At 55.4% G+C, this 22,118-nt stretch overlaps 6 protein-coding genes across 6 annotated transcripts; 2 read left to right on the forward strand and 4 right to left on the reverse strand.

The window, feature by feature from the left end:
• Window positions 1-543: 543 nt before the first annotated feature.
• MAM_06167 (WD repeat protein) lies at window positions 544-5,050 on the forward strand (the record flags this gene model as incomplete). Its single annotated transcript, XM_040824965.1, has 2 exons — window positions 544-704; window positions 769-5,050. The coding sequence occupies 2 exons, from the start codon at window positions 544-546 to the stop codon at window positions 5,048-5,050; spliced, it is 4,443 nt and encodes a 1,480-aa protein (XP_040677128.1).
• Window positions 5,051-6,944: 1,894 nt separating this feature from the next.
• On the reverse strand, window positions 6,945-7,949 carry MAM_06168 (uncharacterized protein; the record flags this gene model as incomplete). Its single annotated transcript, XM_040824966.1, has 1 exon — window positions 6,945-7,949. The coding sequence occupies one exon, from the start codon at window positions 7,947-7,949 to the stop codon at window positions 6,945-6,947; it is 1,005 nt and encodes a 334-aa protein (XP_040677129.1).
• A 2,259-nt stretch (window positions 7,950-10,208) lies between these two features.
• MAM_06169 (hydrolase, alpha/beta hydrolase fold family) lies at window positions 10,209-10,677 on the reverse strand (the record flags this gene model as incomplete). Its single annotated transcript, XM_040824967.1, has 2 exons — window positions 10,209-10,408; window positions 10,473-10,677. 2 exons carry the CDS (start codon window positions 10,675-10,677, stop codon window positions 10,209-10,211), a joined length of 405 nt encoding a protein of 134 aa, XP_040677130.1.
• A 53-nt stretch (window positions 10,678-10,730) lies between these two features.
• On the reverse strand, window positions 10,731-11,039 carry MAM_06170 (hydrolase, alpha/beta hydrolase fold family; the record flags this gene model as incomplete). The annotated part of the gene is made up of 1 exon (XM_040824968.1): window positions 10,731-11,039. The coding sequence occupies one exon, from the start codon at window positions 11,037-11,039 to the stop codon at window positions 10,731-10,733; it is 309 nt and encodes a 102-aa protein (XP_040677131.1).
• A 1,153-nt stretch (window positions 11,040-12,192) lies between these two features.
• On the reverse strand, window positions 12,193-12,851 carry MAM_06171 (uncharacterized protein; the record flags this gene model as incomplete). The annotated part of the gene is made up of 2 exons (XM_040824969.1): window positions 12,193-12,310; window positions 12,397-12,851. The coding sequence occupies 2 exons, from the start codon at window positions 12,849-12,851 to the stop codon at window positions 12,193-12,195; spliced, it is 573 nt and encodes a 190-aa protein (XP_040677132.1).
• Window positions 12,852-17,012: 4,161 nt separating this feature from the next.
• MAM_06172 (Phosphatidylinositol N-acetylglucosaminyltransferase) lies at window positions 17,013-18,553 on the forward strand (the record flags this gene model as incomplete). Its single annotated transcript, XM_040824970.1, has 2 exons — window positions 17,013-17,259; window positions 17,376-18,553. The coding sequence occupies 2 exons, from the start codon at window positions 17,013-17,015 to the stop codon at window positions 18,551-18,553; spliced, it is 1,425 nt and encodes a 474-aa protein (XP_040677133.1).
• Window positions 18,554-22,118: the final 3,565 nt, after the last annotated feature.

A 22,118-nucleotide genomic window follows, 5' to 3' on the forward strand; every position in this document is an offset into this window, starting at 1 on the left:
AGACATGGTTTGCAGGGCTGCATAGAGCTTGGTGAAGTCTAGTTATCCGTCTGGTGAGTGAAACAAATGTCTAGCTCTTCAGAAGATGCCACAGGCCTTTTTACTGCATCATCGGCAAATCGAGACCTTGCAGCATTGGCCCAGCACCCGGTCGCCATCGTCGCTGAGCCACATGGGGAAGTTGATGGGCTGGCAAAGCCTAGCGGCTCGAGTGGATGGATGTACCTCCACGCGACACAGCCGCCGAGGGATACCTGATCCCATGACCCAAAAACCTCCCCTGCCCATTGTAGTCTAGCACCAGACAGATGCGATAAAGCTGCCGGTATTCCCAATCTGCGAGCTCCAGCTTCAACGACATTGCTTCGTGCTCGCCACGACGAGCTTCCGAAGCTGCCGGCATTTGGGTGTCCAAGGCCAAGCGAGGATTTCGTACAGCCCCCAGGCTTGAAGGGCATCACGACAATTACACTTCCCCGTCACCTCACTGAGCCACGACATGACCTCTGTTGTAGGGTCTGTCACCAAAGACATGAAGTCATAATGCCATCGTTTTCCCAACGGCCCGAGTCGCCAAAGAAGGGCAGAATCATCAAATCGGCGTATGATAGCGAGAGCTTCGAATCAGACGGTTCTATTCATGTGGAAGGTCTCGTCGGATCCGCAACGATCTCTCCCTCCGGCCGCGATATTGCGCTTGCATCGTTCGTTTTCCCGAACCTCGACAATCCTCTCTTCTTTTCAGTGAGACTAACAGTGACTACGCAGACCAGAGGGCTTGGCTATTCTGGACTTGGACTCTCCATACAATCCACCACGGCGACTGAGAAGTCACGGACTCCCGTGGCTAGTTTGTGATGTTCAGTGGTCACCTTTTGCAGCTCGAGACTATTGGGTTGCGTCCACAGCGAACCATCGCGCGCTAGTATGGAATCTCAACCTGAGAGAGGATTCCAATACAGGAGCCATAGAGCACTCGCTCCATGGACACAGCCGCGCGATAACTGACGTCAACTTCTCCGCCCATCATCCCGATATGCTTGCCACGTGCTCTGTTGACGGATATGTCCATTGGTGGGATCTTCGACGACCCAGGCAACCGGTTCTGACCTTCTGTGACTGGTTTGCAGGTGCAACTCAAGTGAAATTCAACCGCCAAGATCCTCACATTCTTGCCTCAGCTCATGACCGGTTCTTGCACATATGGGACGACCGAAAACCTTCCGAGCCTGTCAAGTCCATCAGCGCACATACATCCAAGATTTATGGAATTGACTGGAACCGCATCCGAAGCACTGGTATCGTTACTTGCTCTCTAGACAAGACAATTAGATTCTGGGACTACGGCAAGGACGACGACGAGCTGGAACACGTCATCCGTACCGACTTCCCCGTCTGGAGAGCTCGTCACACACCATTCGGATGGGGCTTATTGGCCATGCCTCAAAATGAGCCGGGCGATTTGTATCTGTATGACAGATTATGGGGGGAAGACTCTCCAGTAGAGGTTGCTCCGAATCCTGTAGCGGTATTTCCGGGCCATGGTGATCATAAAGCCAAGGAATTTCTTTGGAGATCCCGAGGAGGCGTGTCCGATGATAACATCGACCATCGCGAGTTTCAGTTGGTGTCATGGGGCACGGATAATGAGCTAAGGTTACACTGTGTTGACGCCAACATTCTTGCTGCTGTTGGTCATGTCAAAGACGGCCCGGCAAGAAAAGGTCTCAACCTTACAAGACAGGGTGCAGCATACAAGACCTTCCGCACCATCGACGACAGTTCGAGCCGTGACCGCAAGGCGGGCACAATGAGCGACCATAGAGCTGGCACTGTCCTTGCGCAATATAAGCAGGGAGGAACCCCATCTGTTGGACGATCTGGCTTGAATCGGAATCTTCGGCCAGCATGGAGGGGACCATCAATGAAAGCCAAGATTGACTCGAGTATGCATGTGGACAGGAGCCAAGCTCAACTTGGATGGATGAAGGGCATCACCATGACAAAGAGGAAGCCCTGGAGTAACGGCTACAGGCCTCATGCTTCCAAAGACCACGGAATTCTCGGCCACCACCACTATCCGGATGATGAATGGGGCCAACCAGACACCATTCAAGAAGAACTTCTTCGTATCAGCACGCAGATTCCCAAAGTCAAATGGGAAAATATAGACATGGACAACTTAACATTAAATGCGTCTCTAACAGGACCCTGGGGCCTCGATGGGGAGCCCATCTTTGTGAAGGTGAAAATCGACATCCCGGCGGAATATCCCAAGCTCAAGCCGCCAACATTCTACATCGAAAAGACGTCCTTCATGCCAGAAGACACACACAAGAAGATAATGCGGGAAATACACCAACTCGCGGAACAGTTTCTGCAAAGAAAGCAAAACTGTCTCGAAGTCACCTTCACCTACTTACTTGGTGAAGTCGATTTAGAGTCTAGTACTACCTTCTTTAAGAATGTTCGAGACCTGGATGATGATATTGATGGCCTGGCGGATGAGAGCTCCAGCGAGGAAGACGAGGATATCCCTGCTGGAGGATCTGCTTCAATGTCCCAAGAGCTGCCCCATGCAGATGCTGACACGACTCTTGCGCCACTACCTAATCGTAACATTATTCCACCTCCGCCCCGTACTTGTGGCGCTCGATTTTCCCCGGATGGTCGACTTGTTTGCTTCTTCCCGTCAAAGGAGGAGAAAGCCCGCGCGCTTTTCTGTACCTCGGCAGAATTCTATAACAAGGAACGTCCCAAAGGAGAGCCGTTCTTTGCGGGGTTCGGCCGCCTTACTTATGATGTGCCTCCCAAGCACAAGTATGTAATGGATGAGGCCTCTGTCACGGACGATCAGTCGGACGAGTCTGACAGTGAAATGTCTTCATCGTCATCGAGCGGTTCTGAGTCAACCTCGATGCATAAGATGAACCTGTGGTACAGCTCGAGCAGACAGCTACGCAAAACTTGGAGCGAAGATCGATCTGTCAGGTCGAGTGGCGGCGGAACTGGCGCGGGCACCGGCACCGGTACAGGGACAAGCCGTCGGCGGTTCGGGCGGCCTCGAAATTTGATTGTCATACATGACTTGAGAGCCGAGCTTCCGTCGAAGAGAGAATTTGCGGAGGAATACGCCATCTTTGGCGACGGTGCTGACGTATGTGAACACAATGCACAGGTCGCGGAGAAATATGGCAACGCTGAATTAGTACAAGTATGGCGTTACTTGGCACTATTGCTTACAAAGGGAATCCCTTTGGAAGTCTTGGGCCGTGGTCACAATGAAGCTTCGATTTTAGTCATTGCGCGAGATGCCGCATCGAAGCATGCCACAATCGAAAAATCACAGGCCGACCCGTCGTCAAGTAACGACAGCGGTCTTGTTGGCAAAGTTAAATGGGGGCAGCACCCGCTCGCTAAAGAGTTCATCATGGACCTCTTCGATCATTTCGAGAGACTCGCCGATATCCAGATGTTAGCCATGCTGTCGTGTGTTTTCAGTGAGCCGTACACGGATGATGGGGTTGCGTATGTCGAGTCTCATCTTCCGAAGCAAGACACTCCTCTGCCTTTGAAGGCGCCGTCCTTCTCGTTGGATTATTTCCCCGCAGATGCTTCGATGTGGAAATGGAATCTTTACAGCCGGAGCCATACAACCTCAGCAGCTACGACACCTGGGACTCTCCATACCCCTGTTCACTATCCGGGATCTCATGCCTCTGATGAGTTCCTCTGGGGCTGTGATGCAGGGACCGGCTCCTATTCCTGCGGAGAGACGCCCCCTATGAAGAGTAAGACGCTCCTTGGTGACAGTGACCCTCCACAGCAGCCAATTTCGCGATCACCTACGAGTCGGGGAATTTTGAGAGGGAACACCGGTCTCGCGGCAGCTTTTACCGCAACGCTGCCGAAGCCTTTCGGTGGCGGCGGCTCGTCGTCACCGCCGAGTCAAGGAAAAAAGAGGACTAGCCCTGCGGAATATATCATGAACAGCATTGTACCCACTACCGCCAACTCTGGAACATCTACGCAAGGACCTGGAAATGCCTCGGGTGACTCCGGCCTGGCTAGAACCTCATTGTCGGACGAAGATTATCGCCGAGATGACCTGCTGTCGCTTGTTCCCATATCAGTCAACGTCGTCCAGGCGGATCAGTCAATATTCGATGACGATGGATGGTTGAATACGCCGCTTCTAGACTCTGGCCGATGCAGTATTTACGCCAGATACCGTTACGCCTATGCAGAGATGTTGCAGGTGTGGAACCAGCCCCTGGCACGACTCGAGATCATGAAATTCAATATCCTTTGCGACGATTCAGCAGCGGCGATGGCAACAAATGACGGAAGCTTTCACGACGCGACAACATTGAGAGATGGAGCAAGCGGCACCATCGGCCACCACAAGACAGGCTCATCCCCCATCGTCATGGGCAAGAAAGACCAGCTCCACAATCTCGTGGCTTCTGGTCGTGGTTTGGACGTCACGGGCATCTGTCGCACTCACGAGACGCAGCTTGAACCAGCACGCTATACATCCTCCCAGAACAATATTGGGGGTGCCGTCGGAACGTGCGATCGGTGTCACCGGACACAGACACAGCTCCAGTGTGTATACTGCCTAGAGCCCGTCGACGCACTATTCCCACCGTGCCTTGCGTGCGGATGTGCCAGCCACGAAGCATGTCTTGCGGAATGGCACACATCCGGCGAGACCTTGTGCCCAGCTGGGGATGAATGCAACTGCGTCGAGGAGGCAAGCAACGGGCAAGTCGAGTCCTGGGTCGCCCTTCGCGGTGCGATGATGAAAGGTCGTGATGGACCAGCCAAGCTTCCCCTGCTCCCGCCCGCGGCCATGGACGGTAGCGGAGAGGGCAAGCTTGGGCGAGGGAAAAACGACTGGGAACAAGTCGACTCGAATATTCCAAGCCGAGAACAAGGCGGACTTGCGGCGCCACAGTCACCTGCAGCATTGAGTTTCGGAAGATTGAAAAAGGCGGGGACTTGGTCGCGTGCCGCGAGTTTACGTGGACCGGGAAGAAGGGGCTAGGCCCCCGGGAGGCAATTCCTGGATTTGTTTATAATAGAAAGCATCTCACGGCACCATTTTTCCCACTTGCCCTGGCGAGCAGGAGCAGCTGACGGATCACGCCACGCACAGATGTAGCCGCTGTAGTAGTTGTTGAGGTATAATAGCGGCGCTATGATGATGGCCCTCCTGTCCGGCTTCCTGTCATCTATCAATCAGCCCGTGCTGGGGAGGCGGGACGGGCGATGGTTTGACAAGGGCTCGTCTCACAGCAAGTGTCGGATAAGGGCTTGCAGCAGCACACAGCTCAATACATCATATAACACACTTTGGCATTAAAGGTCCTCTACGAGGGCGGCAGCAGTGACGAGATGGCGCGAACCGCTTGCCTTTCTCTTCCACTGCCTTTCTTGGGCGGATCGGTCACGCAAAAATGACCTTGACCGGCTCGCATCACAAAATGGAAACAAGTGCACTAGCAAGATGACACGTACATCTTAGATTGACAATACCAACGCTTGAAGAAGAAGAAGGAGGAGACAGAAGAAACGAGGGAGACTAATAAAAGAGAAGATGGAATATGTCCTTGATTTGAAAAAGCACTTGGCTTTATGTAGGAAAAAGCTGGTACACGTAAAAGGAACCCCTTTTCCGTTAACAGCCAATCATGGCTAATAGCTGCTTATGCAAAGGTTGCAGGCCTCGTGATGGCCTCACAAGCCACAGGAAGCATCACATACATATGAAGCTTGTAGGCCGGTTCCTGAGACTGAACCTTTCCAAGGGCCTTTGATATCATACGAGACCATCTCTGCATGGAGTCACATTTGCTCCAAGCAGCCCCTATCACCAGGCCCTCGTCACAGAAGCATTTCAACTGTCATGGACTCGAGCTGGAAGCTGGCGGACGAGGTGGCGAGAAGATATACACCCCAAAAGCCAAAAGTATGCGCCAAGGCATTACCGCAATTCAGAGCACGGCTCGCGACACGAACTCTGCCTTGGCTAGCAGGTACACTTCTCTTCTTCGCTCCGCAGTACGGAGTATCATCGAGCTAACCTGGCCGACATAGAAGTCGGACCGGAGCCAGAAGCACTGGTCCACGAGTGAGGGTTGTCTGGAATTAGCAACATGGACGTAGCTGGTTCATTTGCTCGATAGTCTTTGGCAGTTGAGACACGTGTTAAACATGGCAGAAGCCAACCAATCACTTCATCTCGCGAATGTGGCAAGGACAACAAAGAATGTGCAGTGACGACCTTCGTCCGAACTAGTATTGGCTTCTGAAACGCCTGAGTCAAGATCGGCACCGGATCTGTCTGATTGCCGATGTACAAGTCATGGATCAGGAATATGAAGCACAGGACGTGGCGTGTGTTATGCGGCATCATCTTTTGGCAAGGCTGACACTAATCGGACGAATTACACCACCGGTTGGCCAGCCATGGCTGCGACTCAACGCAGAGGTCGCCCGGCAGATCAAGCATGAGGATGGCATGGCTTGCTTTCTCACCGTTTACGGACCTCTGGCTGTCGGCGTTGATCCCAACCGCCTTCTGTGGGAGTTGTCACACATATAATCCGCTGCACAGCTCCTGGCTGGGGCAGGGGTCGTACAAACAGCGTCATACAAAATACTTATGTATCAATCAATTATCAAACAAATCTAGGACACGAACGGCTCCCATTGAAATCCGGTTGATGAGGAACAAGGCTCGTTGACATGGAGACGCACGTGACGTGCTTCGCGCAACGCACTTTCCGTCCACTTGATTCCACTTCATGATTCCCCTCGTCTCGCAACCACATCGTCTTGGTTGAATGCCGTTCATGTGTCGTGCACGAAAATTGTGTATGACCACATTTTCGGGTAGATTGCTTCTTCTCTTTCTTTTTCTTTCCCTTTGTCAAGCTTCACACGGGCTTGATCGCCCCCTGCACGTGGCGTACACGTCGATGATCAGATGACGGCTTGTCCAACTCTTCAGAACCATGCCATCGTAGTGAAAATGTCAGAATGCGCTCAACCATGATCCACCTCGTTCGGTTGGCAGATGCATCGCTCTCCGTACTCCCTTGCTCGAGAGTGGTGGACCAAGGGCAAATGCGCTTCCACTTGTTTGCCTTGTCGTCTTGCCTGTCGGTGTTGTACTTGCCATCGACAAAGACGATTTTCGACACCATTCTCTGCCGGCCGTGGTTCAGCTCTTGGCAATCTACTTTGCCGCATCTCCCCTCCCGCAGGATCAGCTTGGTCTCTGCTTCGTTCAAGTCCAGTGGCGCAATTTCAACGATGTTGTCATCGACCCAGTATCGAAACTGTCGTGCCGTTTTCCGAAGACGAACCTCGCACGGCACGTCCTGATCGACACCCACCATCCAAGACCGATCTACCTCGCCGACCTTGACGATCCAGAGATCTCGCAGATTTGGAAACCAAAACTTGTCAAACTCGATTTTGCCGTCGTGCCCGCCGGGGTAGCATCGTGCAAGGTACTGCGAGTAATGGCACAGGCCGTCTATGCGACCATCGTCGGGAAAGCAGTCCCAGAAGGCGAGCCGTTGCACGCGCAACGCCAGCTCCTCCAGTGGCGTATTTGGACTCTGGTCCGAAATATTGGCGTCACAAACCAATATGTCTCGTGAAAAGTGAAAACATGACCCGCGCCCAACTGGTTCATAGCCTCGGCGAGTCTCCGCGCGGGCTTCCGCATTCAATTGCGTGACCGAAGGCAGTTGATATGCCTGCTTCTGGTGAACCAGGTCGTCCAAGATGACAACCCGAGGTTCCACAGCGCAGGACCAAATCTTGAGTCGAAGCTCAGCAGGTAACTCGGCAAATGTTGCCATTTGGTAGCGACCTTGTCTTTGTGCACACTCGTCGCTCTTTGAGTCACCACAACACTGTGGAGCCGCCATTTCATGATATCTCGAGTCTCATCAGGGTCGTTGGGAGAAGGAGGTGGGGGGTGGGTTGTCTGTGACAGCTCTGTTTATACTCTCTGTTTATACTGTTTGAAGAAGTCAGAGGCAATTTAGTTTCAGCCCCGTCCCAAGCTGTCGGGACATGGCTGGGCCCAGACTTATATACGGCTGAATCAATGTGGCGGACTAACAACCAGACACACAACGGAGACGAGGACGTGGCCCTACTTATCGTTGGGCTTTTCGCCCAACGCCATCGTGATTATGTGATGGATCCGAACCGTATGCGGTCTGGCTCGGTCGTTTCGGAGGCACTCTCGTGAAGACATCGTCGGCGTAGCTGGCAGACGAAAAGCACGCACACTGTGTCACAGCCACCTGTGTTGGAGACGAGCTTCACCGACGGTTCGTTCCCAATGTGTCCAGCGGCTAACTGCGTCATGTTGGGTTCGTCACTCAGCCAACAACCCAATAGGCGTTATGGTTGGAATGAAACTCAGCTCCATTGACTCCTTACATCCCATCCCTTTGATGGTGTTAAGGTGCCGGTCAGGTATTCGCCCTACCTTTCTTCGAATCGTAGCAGGTACCTTTGTGGCAATAAAGTCAGCCACCAAACCTTCCACACCAAAATACTCACACTAGGAATTTAGACTAACCTAAATAGTGATATTATAAGTATCTTGACAGCTACTAGTATATTATTTATCTGCCTTGAGTACTGCTAAATTAAGCAGCTGGATAATAGAGGTACAATAAAGCCTCTTTTTAACTCTATATGTAATTACAGCTTTACTTTTGTACCTTTTTCTATACCTGTTATGGTCTGGGCTACAGCCCAACCTATAGCCAGCCGCAACGGAATGGACATAGCCTACCTCTTCGTGCACTCACCTATATAGTGTTCATTACGTACTCTTTGGCTCAATGGCTAGGGGTCCAGCACACCACTGGGATGACTGCGGCTGGCACCGGCTACGGCTCAATAGGGCTAGTCTATCACAGTTGGCAGGCAATTACATAGACCTTCCTGCTTAAGGTAGCTCTTATAAACAGCTATATTCTATAGAGCTACAGCAGCCTAGCTTAGAGGCTCTATAAAAAGCAGTATAGTTAGAATACTAGCTTCTTAAGGAGCTTTTTAGGGCCTTTACAAAAGATAGCATAAGCTAGCAGAGATTTTAGGCAGGCAATATGCTTGCGCTTATATTATAGTGTAAATATATTTGCCAAGGAAAATAAGCTCAATATATTGCCTATTAAGGCTTTCAGTGCAGCTAAATTCGCTCAAGAAGTTGAAAAAGAAAGCTATTCAAAGAGGTTAGCAGGAACAGCATTAAAAGGGCTCTATATATAAGGTTTAGCTGTAATAAGTGCAATATAGCTCTTTATAACTTGTAAAATTGCTAGTACTTCTATTGTTATGATATTTCTCAGTGGGCCCAAGTACCTTCCAATACACAACTTGTAATCGGCCACAGTCCGATTCTGATACCTACCTAGGTGGCACCTTGACACAATCAAAGGGATGTAGTAAGAACAAGGCTGTGTCTCAGGAACTTGCATGGAGAAAAGCACGGGGAGCCGCATGACAGGTAGCGACTTAGGTGCGCCCTGCAAACCATCGGGACGGTCCTTGTGCGAATCCCGGGGGCGAGGCCACGATCCGCCTCTTTTTCCTGTTTTGTGCCCGCTTGCCGCGACGTCAAGGACCAATCCGCGTGTGACTTTTGGATTGCACAAGCTGACTGGTCTCGTCACCGCGACGGGAACGGCGCGTGGACACTGCATTGACGACGACGACGACGACGCCCCAACCCGCGATGGCGATGTGAGCGACATCGGGCGTTTGCCACGTTGCCCACGGGTGCGGCTTCGTGATCACGTATCTACCCGTCTAGTTGGCCGTTTTGCACGCTTCCGTTGGTCGGGCTTCTACAGTCGCCATGCATCGTCGTATCATTTGGTTTCTTGGTCAAAGTGATGGACAAGCAGGCAAGGTGACAGGGTTTCCGCACTGTAGGCGTGCGTGGCTTTCCATCCGCACACAAGGTTCCAAGGTAAGGTTGCACTCAGTTATCCTGGAAACCAATCAGATTCGTACTGTTGGACAACTTTGATCAAGCTCCTCCTCACCTCGTCTTCAATCTGACGGAAGCGCGGAGACACACGGAGAGGAACCGCTAACACGATCTGGTCTTTGAATCATCTTGTATCGTGGCCAAACTGACCAATATGTTGATAAGCGTACACCTAGGGAGGGCCTTGTAGCCGACCGGTCTGGTCCGCAGTCATGTCGAGGAAATCATTTATCAGACCCGAGAACGCGGTGGCGTACTGAAAAAGAAAGCCGCGGCCTGAATCGGGATACAGGTGAAGTTGCGCATCTGCGTGGCTGAGTTTGTCCCACAAGAGGATGCTGTTCTCTGTCGGCAACAGAAGGTCACTGCATCCTAGAAATTTTCACGTCAGACGAGGCTAATCAACCCGCACGGGTGAGGGCAAAACAAAACGTACCACTGGCAATCAACACCGGAAGTCGACGTTCATGGAGGCGGCCGTACGATGCGCCTCTAGCCTGCTTGGGGTCCATAAACTCGGCGAACGAGACAGCCTGCCCATGGGCGTCTCGCGCCTCGACATAATCTGATCTGTCAGATCGAGCCTTGGTGACGCGGTCCCAGGACGCCACGCCTGCGGCCTGGCTGGCGCTCCGAGGCATGAAAGAAGGCATCTAGAAAGGCCCTGCGGTGCTCGTCGGCGGTTGCGGCGGCTTTAAGCTGGCTGAAGGGCCCGAGCGGTGCCTTTACAACACCATCGCCAGTGCTCGGCACGGTGCCACAGAGAGCCAGGCCTCGCACGAGCGAGGGAGCGTTGAGAGCAAGCACCTGTGCGGCACGTCCTCCCGTGGAGAAGCCCATCACATGGGCTCGCCGGATCCCCATCGCCTCCATCACGTCGACGTAGTTCCCGGCCCAGTCGGAAAAGGTCGCCCCGTGACCGTCCAACACCAGCGTCATCAATGAGCACAACCGGTCGACGGGCGGCCAGCGGATTGATCAAAGCCGGGTCCCAGTGATCCATTGCGCCCCTGGAGGGGGAGAGAAAGACACGGTCCCGCGTCAGCTAGACTGTGGCCTCCCTGAGATTTCAAAAGCAATACACCGTAAAGAGGAAGGGGGCGGATAAGGGAGGCGAATATCTGACAAACCTGAAATGCATGAGCAGAACCAACGGCACGCCGCACGACCCAACATTCACATACTGATTCTGCGCAGTCTCGCAAGTGGCCATGACGGATGGCAAACCCATGGCCGTCTTGTTCTTGTCTCTGGCTCGCTCTGGCCCCTCCCAAAGGCTGTGTGTAGTTTGAGGTTGTCGACGGCTGACCCGTGGGCCGCGAGCGGAGCATCAGGATTCAGGAATCTGGGCCAAATTCGGCCTGGCGTTTCGGAAACGATCCAATCCCGGGACAACTTCAACGTGGTTCCGCTTGTCTGGCCTGTTTCTATTTTTGCGGCGTCGAGGTTGAAGTTGTTGTTGTCGTGGTTGTTGTTGGTTGAGGCATATAACGAGTGGCAGTGGAAGTGTACGGCATAGATAACTACATGCACATACATGGCCCTGCGTTGGTGCAGGGTGACGACTGGTTTCAGAGACCTGGCCCCCTTTTGCTTTTTCCTGCAGATTCAAATACCATATATTCTTGTTTCTCAACTTCTCAGGGTCTGTTCCGAATGGTCTACTGCGGCCGGGTTGTTGCTGTTGTTGGTCCGGGCCAGTGTTGTTGGATGGCGCAATCGCCATTTTCCAGGTTGCCAGTCCTTTGTTTGCGGGCTGCCGAGGGTCACGATTGGTTGCGACGCGGCTGCGGCCCGTGAAGGAGGCGAGACGAGACGGCTTACGGTCATGGAAAAATGGATGGTGGAATGGCGATGCCAACTGCGGCGGCGGGACGCCTGACCATACATACGAGTGGGCACAAGCATACCCGGAGTATATTGATGAAATTCCAATCCTGCCTTGTCGTGTGGGAATCTGGTCCGACTTCCGTCTCCCCGGGGGTCCGCTGCGCCCCGACCGAATACAATAACGCCATGCTAGTAAGAATGTACAAGTGCCCCCATGCATGCAAATATATATAAAAGTCGCTACAGCAAAGCAAAGCAAGCGTGCTGTCACTCCTGTGCCAGAGCGCAGTCCCTCCCCTCGGCATGTCAGCTCACGGGGTCATGACTCATGATGAGTGCGTCGTCTCATCAGCCCTGTTGCTCCGTGACGAGGCCTTCTCCACCGAGCCCGTGTCGACCTCAGCCTGGGCCTCTACCGGCTCTTTCAGCGAGACAATGTACGCCCTGGAGGAAACTGTTAGCCCCGGCCCCGGCCCCGTCTCGAGAAACATCACAGGCACGACAGCAGGACGGATGGAGGGGGAGCTCACCGTCTCAGGTACGAACACACGACGGCCAGGGCCAGCGAAAAGGCCAGGATGAACACGGCCAGCCGGTTCCTGAAGCCCAGCAGGGAGATTCTGTGGCGGCGGCGGCGGCCGTCCTGGTGTGCGTGCGGCCGCCGGGCGGCCGTGGTCAAGGGGGACGCGCGCTGGCCGTACGCGACGGTCATGACGTCGCCGCTGGGGTCGGCGACGGCGCCGCCAAACGACCCGCTCAGGAAGCCCTGGACGTCCGAGGCCGCGTCCGAGGCGTAGCGGGTGATTTTGGTCATGACCGCGTTTGTGAAACGGCTGGTGTGGGCTTGGACGATTTCCACGTGCACCACGGCCCTGCGGTCCAGGAGGGTGTCGTCGTCGGCTATGACGGGGCGCTGGGGCCGTGTCGGCGCAGCGGAGGCGGCCGCGGCGGCTGTGAGGAGGAGGAGGATGGGCGAGAGGCGCATCTTGGTATTTTTGCCGAGAGCGAGAAGCGAGTTGGGATGGGTGGTTGGACGGACGGGGTCGAGTGGTTGCTGCGCCCTCTTTTTCGTTTTCTTTTTTTTTTTAATTCTTTTTGGATGCTCAGCAAGTCGGGGACAAAGGTTGGGTGATGAGTGATGAATGTCCCGGTTTGTTAGGCGTCTTGTTGGATTTGACGGGATTTTGATGTGGGTGGTTTATCTGGGGATGTGAGCGGATTGATGCTGGGTGTTTGGAGCTTTGCTTTCCGGGCTGGCGACGAGTATGTCGTCTGTCGTCGGGATTTTGGCGACTGCGATTATTCTATTATTTTTTTAATGAATCGGAGAAGGGGTATGGAGCTGGGGTATAGGATGAATTCGGGCGCCAGTCCGGGCGACGAGATTTCAGAAAGAGAAGGACGATGACTGCTCGGCGAGGCACCCGAGATACATAAGTATAAAGCTGGATGGGGGGGAAGTGAGTGAGTGAATTGAATGGGAAGAAGCTGAGGAAGGGGGGCGTGCACAAGCTGGTATGTGTGTTCATATGTACTCTCAAGTATTGTGTGTGTATGTATGTGTACATGCTTGGAGTGTGGTGTACTTGAGGCTACGGAGGATTACGGCCAGAGAGTTGAATGAGGCGTCAGCACGAGCAAGAGCGCGAGCGCGAGCCCAAACATGCATGGGCAAGGGTCGGTTTCGGCGTCGGTCTTGAGGCGGGCGATGGGGCGGAGCTACGAGGACACAGGCAGCAGGCAGGCAGGCCAGACGAGCCCAGACGAGCCCAGACCAGGGCTGCCAAGTCATGTACGGAGTACGGAGTACGGAGTACTCCTGCTTGAAAGTGCTACGTACTTCGCACTGCACACGGTCGTACTCCGTGCCTAGGTACTTAAGTACCTACTTAAGCTAGGTACCTGGTACCTACCTGCTTGAGTACTCAGTCACCTAGGCACGGAGTACATGGGCGAGTCTATTGACCAAACGCTGACGGTCGTAGGCAGACGCATCGTTGGTTTCGGCGAAGGGCACGTGCAAGACGTGGGTTGTTGGTGACTCTGGTGAGGCAAAACAAGATGAGGAAGGAACGAGGATCGGTACGAGCCCCGAGGGCAGGAAAACCTCGGGTGCTTCGTTCCTTCCTTGGAGTGAAAAGTCGCCCACTCACACCCGTCACCGGGTCCATCCCATCCCCTACTCCGTATCGACCGCTCCTTTCCCACGATCAAGCTCAAAGCTTTCCAAGGGCGCGCAGCACGTCGCCAGAACAGGACTAAGCTGTCGGGAAAACGGCATCATTCACATCGATTGACGATTTAGCGCCATGGGGCCACCAAGCCACGGCTTCAGGGATTCAAGGGTGCGGGTGCGGGTGCGGGTACGGGTGCGGGTGCAGGCATGTGGAAAAGAAAGGGTCGGGTGGGCTGGACGGCACAACGGTGCCGACGTGAACGAACAAAGACGTCGACCACGCCACGATTATGGGGAGGTCCTGATACCGAGCAGACGCTGCCAGTCTGCCAGACCAAGACCGTGTCCATCGCGGGCGCAGCCTGTCTGGCCTCGTCGTCGCCCTCGTCGTCGCCGTCGGACTCGGGCTGACTGGCAAAAACACATCCGCAAGCATCCATCACTGCTCATTTTCCCCAGCACAAACTTGCCAATCGACGGGCGGTTGACTGACAGGCTACTCCGTACAGCAGCATGAAACAGTGTCTCTTCCCTCGTCGCCAGGAATGCCGCATCTGTTGCCACCGGGCGCTACTCGGTGCCGAGTAGTAATACTATTATTACCCGTCCATGCCCCTGTGTACGAACACCACACGCCGACGCAGGTTCCCAAGAGGTCTGGACTCTTGTGGAGGGCGATAACGTCGCGCTTGCGCCAGTCTGCATGTTCTGGGAAGAGGAGACTAAGCTTATTTCGCTCCTTGAGCCAATGATGCCCATCTGCGGCATGGTCACAGCAAGTCTCCAAGACATGGCGAGCATTACGTATGAGTCGCTCGCGTACCCCATGTCTGTCTTGTAGCTTTGCACTTGAAAAAGCCATGGGCAAGCAGCCAATCATTGGGCCGGCAGACACGCTCTGCTACCAACACCAGGGCGCTTGATGGGCTGGCAATAAATCACCTCATTCGGCAAGCCTCCTGCATGTGTTAGAATCGTGCCAAACACATCTAATGATAGGAACCAAACGCACGCCAAAACTTGGAGGCAGGGGGGCTACTGATGGAAACTCGCCTTGCATGTTCATCATATGTGTATGTGGTCGCACGGCGAAATAAAATGCCTTGAAGCGCGGAGCAGCCATCAACCAAGCCAAGGCGCCCAGCCTCGTTCGGCTACCTTCAGGACTTGGGCACACACGTTAGTTGTAATACAGTGCCGTGTAACTTTTTTTGTTTCGTGTATAATGTTGGATATTGAACACTCCTTCTCCAACCCACCGTAAGACGTCAGACTCGTCCGTCGGTTCTACTGTATGCACTACGACATGAATGTAGTCGAATCATGTCCTGTATTTGGCAGCCGTCCTCATAAGCTCGCAAGCTCGCCTCCAGCTATTCAACTCGGACCTGAAGGGGTGCGGACCCGGAACGGCATATAGAGCACGCAGTGGCCCAAAGACCTTTGCAATGTCGCAGTCCCAATGCCTAGCTAGCAGTGAGTATCTCCAAAAAGAAAGAAGGGAGAAAGAAAGAAACGCACTCCTCGTAGTCGCCAACGACAAACCAAACCCGCAACTCCAGTTACGAACCTCGGTTCAATGTCATCGTTGATTCCCACTGCACATCCGACGGACCGGGACGGAACCCCTGGGAAGCTAAACCTGCGCATCGAAATACCAAGACCACACACGCCGCCGTGACTGGCCCAGACAAAACTTGGCTCTTTTTCACGATCCCCTCCCCCGGCGGGAGTGCTCGGGACACTCCCGTTGCATTTCCCGCCTTGTTTGGAGGATGCTCGAACGCTACCCGGACCCCGGACCCAGCTGGGGACCGACATTTGACATGCCGCCAATCAATACACTATGTCGTAGGTGATTCCGTCCCCAGATCAAAGCAGCCTCCTGGAACAGTGACATGCTCAGCGGGCGAACGAGAGAGGCCGGCGCGGCACCCACGCGAGCCCATTCTCAGCTTGGGGTTCGCTGGCGGGCGGCTGGCGTGAGATGGGCACTTTGATTTTTCGGCTTCCGAAGAACTTGTAATGCCATCAAGACGCGATTCGTCTGAGCGCCCCCAATGTCATGACCGTTGACGATGACCGATGACCCCCATGCCGAAACACACGGGCAACGAGTTATAGGCCCCTACGGTAGGTAAGTGGTTGATAGCCAGCCAGTCTTGCTGCACAGATTTCGGTTGACATCAAAGATGTACTGTACTGACTTTGAATTATTAATTTCAGGCACTCAAGTAAGCTTTTACAACAGTTAAAGCTGATTGTTATAGCTTCTGCACTGGGGCTAGCAAAAAAAGATGTCTGGATGCTCAGGGAGTCGAACCCCGGACCTCTCGTTAACTCCTGACTTTACAGTCAACAGTGCGGAACGAATGTCATAACCAACTAGAGCCAAGCACCCCCACCTTTACTTCCGGGCGAGTTATTTCACATTATCAAGTTCCTTGCTGTTTCGAGACGAGGAAGCCGCCGCGGGGGCCAATTGACAGTCGCCCGAGAAACGACGTTGGCTCGTCTAAAGTGGGACGGATGTCTTCCGGAACAAGGTCGTCATTTGTGCCGAGAAAAGCACAAATTTCTTACAGCTTTATCATGACCCAAGTGGGGAGCTTTCAGGCAGGCCATTCTTCTTGAGAACCTCTCGTCAAGTAGTGCAGACAGTTGGGGAGCGGCGTTGAGGGGAGCGAGCATCGTCGAGGTGCAGGTCCAGCGGGCGAGGTATAGGGTAGCTGTCCGCCCCACGTGCTGTTCGGCCGTCAGTTAGGCAGCCAGGACCAAAAAGTCACCGACCCAACGTCAACGTCAACCTCACGAGTCACGAGTCACGTCAGACCGGGCGAACAAACACAAACACAGACACAGACACCCCACGGCACATCCTCTCCAATGCACGCACGCATCTGACCTCGTCGGAACCGCCGTCTCTGAAGCGCTAGCGTCCCTCCGGCCCTGCGGCTAGCCAGCCCAGCGATGCCCTCGCCCACGGATGACGAGACGCCGTTCCCTTCCCTAGGCCACGCCGCGACCTTTGGCAACTTTGGGCGCTCGCACCTCTCCCCGCAAGATGCGCACCTCTCGCCCCCGCGGCGGGCACGCGATTTCGACGGCGACGGCGCGCCCGACATGAGGCGGCTCGGCGGCGGCGGCGGCAGCGACAGGAGCAGGAGCCGTCGACGGAAGCGCGCCTGGAAGAAGCTCATGTGGGTGAAGCAATCCTGTACGTTGGACGCACACTACGGCGCAACATGGCGTCTCGCACGCCCCTGGGTCAGGTCGCGGCCAAGCGGCGGAGGCTGACGCGAGAGCCCAGTCCCAGACAACTACACCGACCAGGCAACGTTTCTCGAGAACCTCCAACGCAACCCGCGCCTCAAGCCGTACGACTTTTGGCCGCTCGTCGCCGACTCCACCGTCATCCTGCAGCACGTCTGCTCCGTGACCATATTCATCGTCTGTTTCGTGGGCATATACCACGAGCGCGTGTCGCCCGTGTCGGTGGTCAGCTGGAGCAGCCTGGGCACCTTTGTGGGCTGGATCCTGTGGGAGCGCTGGGTGTCCGAGGAGGAGGACGAGGAGGACGAGGCCAACGCGGCGGCGGCGGCGTCGGCGGTGGCCCAGGGGAGCGCGGCCCCGGCGCCCGTCGTGCGCGCAGGCCGCCGCACCCTCTACGCGTCGAGGCCATGTCGTCGCCGGTGCCGACGCCCTCGAGCGGCGCGCCTTCGCCGGCGGGCTCTACCGCGAGTCTACACGGCCGCCTGGCCCCGTCTACTACCGCCGCCGCCACTTCCACCACGACGACGGCAACGTCCCCGTCCCGCCTGACGCCTAAGACGAGCAGCGAGGCCCTCCGCGGCGGCAGCGTCCCGGCCGCGGGCGAACCCCTCGTGCCGCTCGACGAGAACCGCACGCACCAGCGCCTCGGCACCATCAAGTCGGCGCTGCTCATCTGGTCCACGCTCCTGGGCCTCAGCCCCATCCTTAGGTCGCTCACCGAGTCGACCAGCAGCGACAGCATCTGGGCCATATCCTTCTGGCTGCTCGCCATCAACATCTTCTTCTTCGACTACTCGGGCGGCGTGGGCGCCAAGTTCCCCGCGTCGCTGTCCACCAACGCCGCCCTCATGGCGTCGACGGTGCTCGCCAGCCGCCTGCCGTCCACGGGACAGGTGTTTAGCCTGACGCTCTTCAGCATCGAGGTGTTTGGGCTGTTTCCCGTGTTCAGACGCCACGTCCGCCATCGCAGCTGGAGATATCACGTGGTGCAGACCGTGGTGCTCGTCCTCGGCGCCGGACTGGGCGTGGGCATGGTCGTGGGAGCCGTTCAGGGCTCGCGGTGGCCTTGGAAGAGCGGCATCGTGGGCATGGTCTTCTCCGTCGTCATCGCCGCCCTGGCCACCGGCGGATGTAGCTGGTGGCTGATTGGCCTGCAAAAGTACAAGAACGAGATCAGGGGCCCCTGGGATCCTGCTCGGCCGATTATTATGAGTAGGACCAGGTGGGATGATGGGTGAGGAATTTAAAAAAAAAAAAAAGGCAAGGCAAGGCAAGGCAAGGCAAGGCAAGGCAAGGCAAGGCAAGGCAAGGCAAGGCAAGGCAACAAGCAAAGCGGGCAACGAGTTTGCCTGCTGGCGCTGGGTAATTTGGCTTCTTTTCTTGCCTCGAGATGGACGGAGCGTCACGGCATAAGCGGGAGTGCTGGGCCGGAATCTGGAGTCGCCTGGGATTTTTTATTCAGGGCGGCCGAGCGAAACTGCACGAGAATACATTCTTGGCTGATGACTGAGGACGCGCGTGAAGATGTGTACCTGTGTTTTGAAGGTGTACGGCGACATGCGCTGACGGGGACGGATACACGGCGAAAGCTGTGAAGCTGCACGCATGCCCGTCGAGGCGGACGCCGTCATTTGTCATTTTCGTCCGTCCGTGCCTTGGCCCATGTCCCATCTCTCCTCCCTCTCCTTCTCTCTCGCTGGCATGGCCACATGACTACTCCGTACAGAGGATGACCAGAGCCTTGTGCGGGATGCAGGATCGACAGATTCGGACCGCGTGTGCAGGTGTCCAGCCAGAGAGGTGTTTTGGGCTTTTGACGTAGGCATTGCGTTGCGGGGCGCATCGGCGCAGGGAAAGGGAGGGTAATTACGGAGTACAGACAGTCGTCGCGTGATTCCGCCCCCAAGCGGCAGCTACTCCGTACAGCTATTGCACGGAGTACGGAGTAGGCTATAGCCCATGATTAACGTTATAATTTATTGCCCTGCGCCTGTGCTCCGTACGTGCTTGGTCATGGACTCGTGGCCGTTCATGGCCCGACCAGAGACGGCAAAGGGGGGATGGATGCATGGTCATTTGCAGCCGTCGGGCCCTCCCTCGAGCTGGCGCCCGTTCGCGGACATCGACGGTGTCACAAACCCCCCCCCACCCAAAAAAAAAAAAAAAAAAAAACCATGGGGGGAGTCCAGACACCTTTTAGACTCTGGACGGGTGCTGCAGCTTGGGGCGGGAGAAAAGGCTTGTTTTTTTGCCGGGGGTTGAGGATGGGCCGGAGCGACACAAGTGACCAGTGTGAGTCTGACAGCTCGCGCAGTCGCAGGTGGGTGGACACGCTACTGTCACACGTACGGAGCAAAGTGGGCCGGCTGTGCGACCGAGGCTTGGCCCAAACATCCTTGCTGCTGACACTGACATGGCGAGTACTCGAGCCGACCTGAGCGGCTACTCCGTAAGTACGGAGTAGCCAGGCACGGAGTACTCCGTAGTAGTACTCGGTACTCGGTGCTCCCGCGCCATGCTCGTGCTGCAAAGAGTCACAACGGCATTGCATTGTGTGACAGACTGGCCGGTTCACCACACACCACACACCACACCACACGCTCGCCGCGTGGCAGGTTGTACAGCTCCCGTGCGCTATTTCTGTCTCGCTGGTCTTTGGCTCTTGGAGGCCTCAGCTCGACAGTTGGCGTTGCCCGATGATGATGATAAATAACAACAAGGCATCCGTCATCTTGCACCTTTGCTCTGTGCAAGTCACAACTCGGCCAGCATCCCTGGTCAACCTCCAGGCGCTCACGAATCAGGCCGGCTCACCCGCATGGTTGAACTTGCGAGGGCCTTCTCTCTCTTGAGTTCCACGGCCCGGTTCGTCGGCTAGTCTGGAAGTGCTAGCACTGGTACTCTGTAGACGGCGGGAGGTCGCCGTCAACGATCGACGGGTAGTATTAGCGCCGCGATGCGATGCTAAGCTGCTCCCGTCACGCTGAGCCACGGACAGTCTCTGCAGATGCGAGTGCGCCGCCGTATAACGGAGGTTGGGAAAAACCAAACCGGCCGATGACTGCCGTCTACGGAGCATGCCGCTTGCTGACCTGACCACTGACTCACCTTTGTGATGCTAGATCACTCCAAATACACGGAGTGCTACTAGTCTGAATCATCAGGTCCTGATCAAGGCAAAATCGAGCAAGGAACACATTACAAGGGGACGGAGTGCTCCGCATGTACTCCGTACTCTAAAGTGGTAACTACGTAGTAGGCAGATCCGCCCAGTCAAAGGGATTATGAAGCGTGGGCGCCTGTCTGAAATTCCAATGTTCCAGGAGGCATCATCCCGGCCAGTGGCAATGACAATGTGGCATCAGCAGATGGCGTTGGCCCGCGACCGACGACGGCGTAATTTCTGCCCTGTGTGTGTGCCTTTGGCCTCGAGACTGAGCAAAGCGACGGTGAAATTATTCATGAATCTCGTCACCGGTCCACCCCGCAACCCATGTGGCCCAGGCGGCCAGAGCTAGCAGGTCTGAGCCTCCAAGGTGTCCTGGCGTGGCAACAGGCCATGCGAACATGTTCCTCGAATTGATTGTTCGGGTGCGGGATTCAGCTTGGGATCCTTGACAATTTGTTTCCAGTTGCCAGGCAGACTTGTTGTTGGTGACTACTCCGTACTCCTCCGCGCCCGGGTTTCAAAGTTTCGCCTCGGTGGGAGACTCCATAATATTGTCTCGACCCATCGTTAGAGCAAAGTCTCCCGTAGGAAGCTTGTCTTCCCTTTGGCTGCCCAAGTTCCTGGGAACCCACGGAGCACCGGTATTTTGCCTGTTGGCTGCACCGAGTACGGAGTACGTACTCCTTGCTCCGTACGTGCCCGGTACAGGAAACTCGGGAGACTGTTCTAAACTTGGCTCGAGGAAACTCGTATCGCCGTAGCTGCCCAGGTAGTCTGTGTGCCGTGGCGTGGCGGATCGTCGTCGCTCGCTCCGTCGCCTCAAGCCTCCTTCCACCAGCAACGGCGCCAGTCGTACCAGTCTGAAGCTTGTTTTTTTTCCGTTTGGCCTCGAGCGCCCGTTGGCCAGGAATAACTGCCTCGAGGCTTGAGGACCATCCCATCCTTCACCCAGCCGTGAGCCAATAAGGCAACATTGCAGGCCCAAGGGGGGGCAGAGCCACGCCACGGCTAGAGCCATTGACACGGATTGGGACAGTATTGCTTTTCGCCAATGCACAAGCTTTGCCGCGGCGGTGAGTCGGGCGGTGGCATTAGCCAGAATCGGCGCCTTGGGAGTGTGGACTGTACTCTGTATGAACCAGTGACATTTCGAGCACCCAGCCCTAGCATCGGCGACTCCAGGAGGGGCTCTTGAGGATTACCGCTGCTGACCATCCACGGAATCACCCAAGACGTTGGATGCCCGTGATGGAAAGATGGCCAATGAACGTTTTCTCTGGTGCATGAGTCGGTACACCATGTGACATGCGAGTGAGCCCTGCCACTCCAGCCGCATCTCAAAACAGCATGCGGCATGCCGTCGTCCAGGAAGAAGGGGGCGTGCGCACAGTCCCGGCCCTCCAAGATCTGCATATGGAAGAAAAATTGGAGAGCGAGGGGCAGCCCCTGCCCAATTGGCCACTGATGGCGCAAGCCAGCCACTCACATGGCTTCGTTTGGCAGAACCCTTCCTTTTCTGCAGTTGACTCGCTCGCTCTGGTCTGGTCTCGGTACTCCGTACTCCGTACTCTGTGCGGAGTAAGCAAGCCCTTTGGGGGGGATTTTTTTTTTCTCCCTTCCCCCCATCTCCCCCC

Source organism: Metarhizium album (genome assembly GCF_000804445.1).
Source record: "Metarhizium album ARSEF 1941 chromosome Unknown scaffold_18, whole genome shotgun sequence".
NCBI lineage: Eukaryota > Fungi > Ascomycota > Sordariomycetes > Hypocreales > Clavicipitaceae > Metarhizium > Metarhizium album.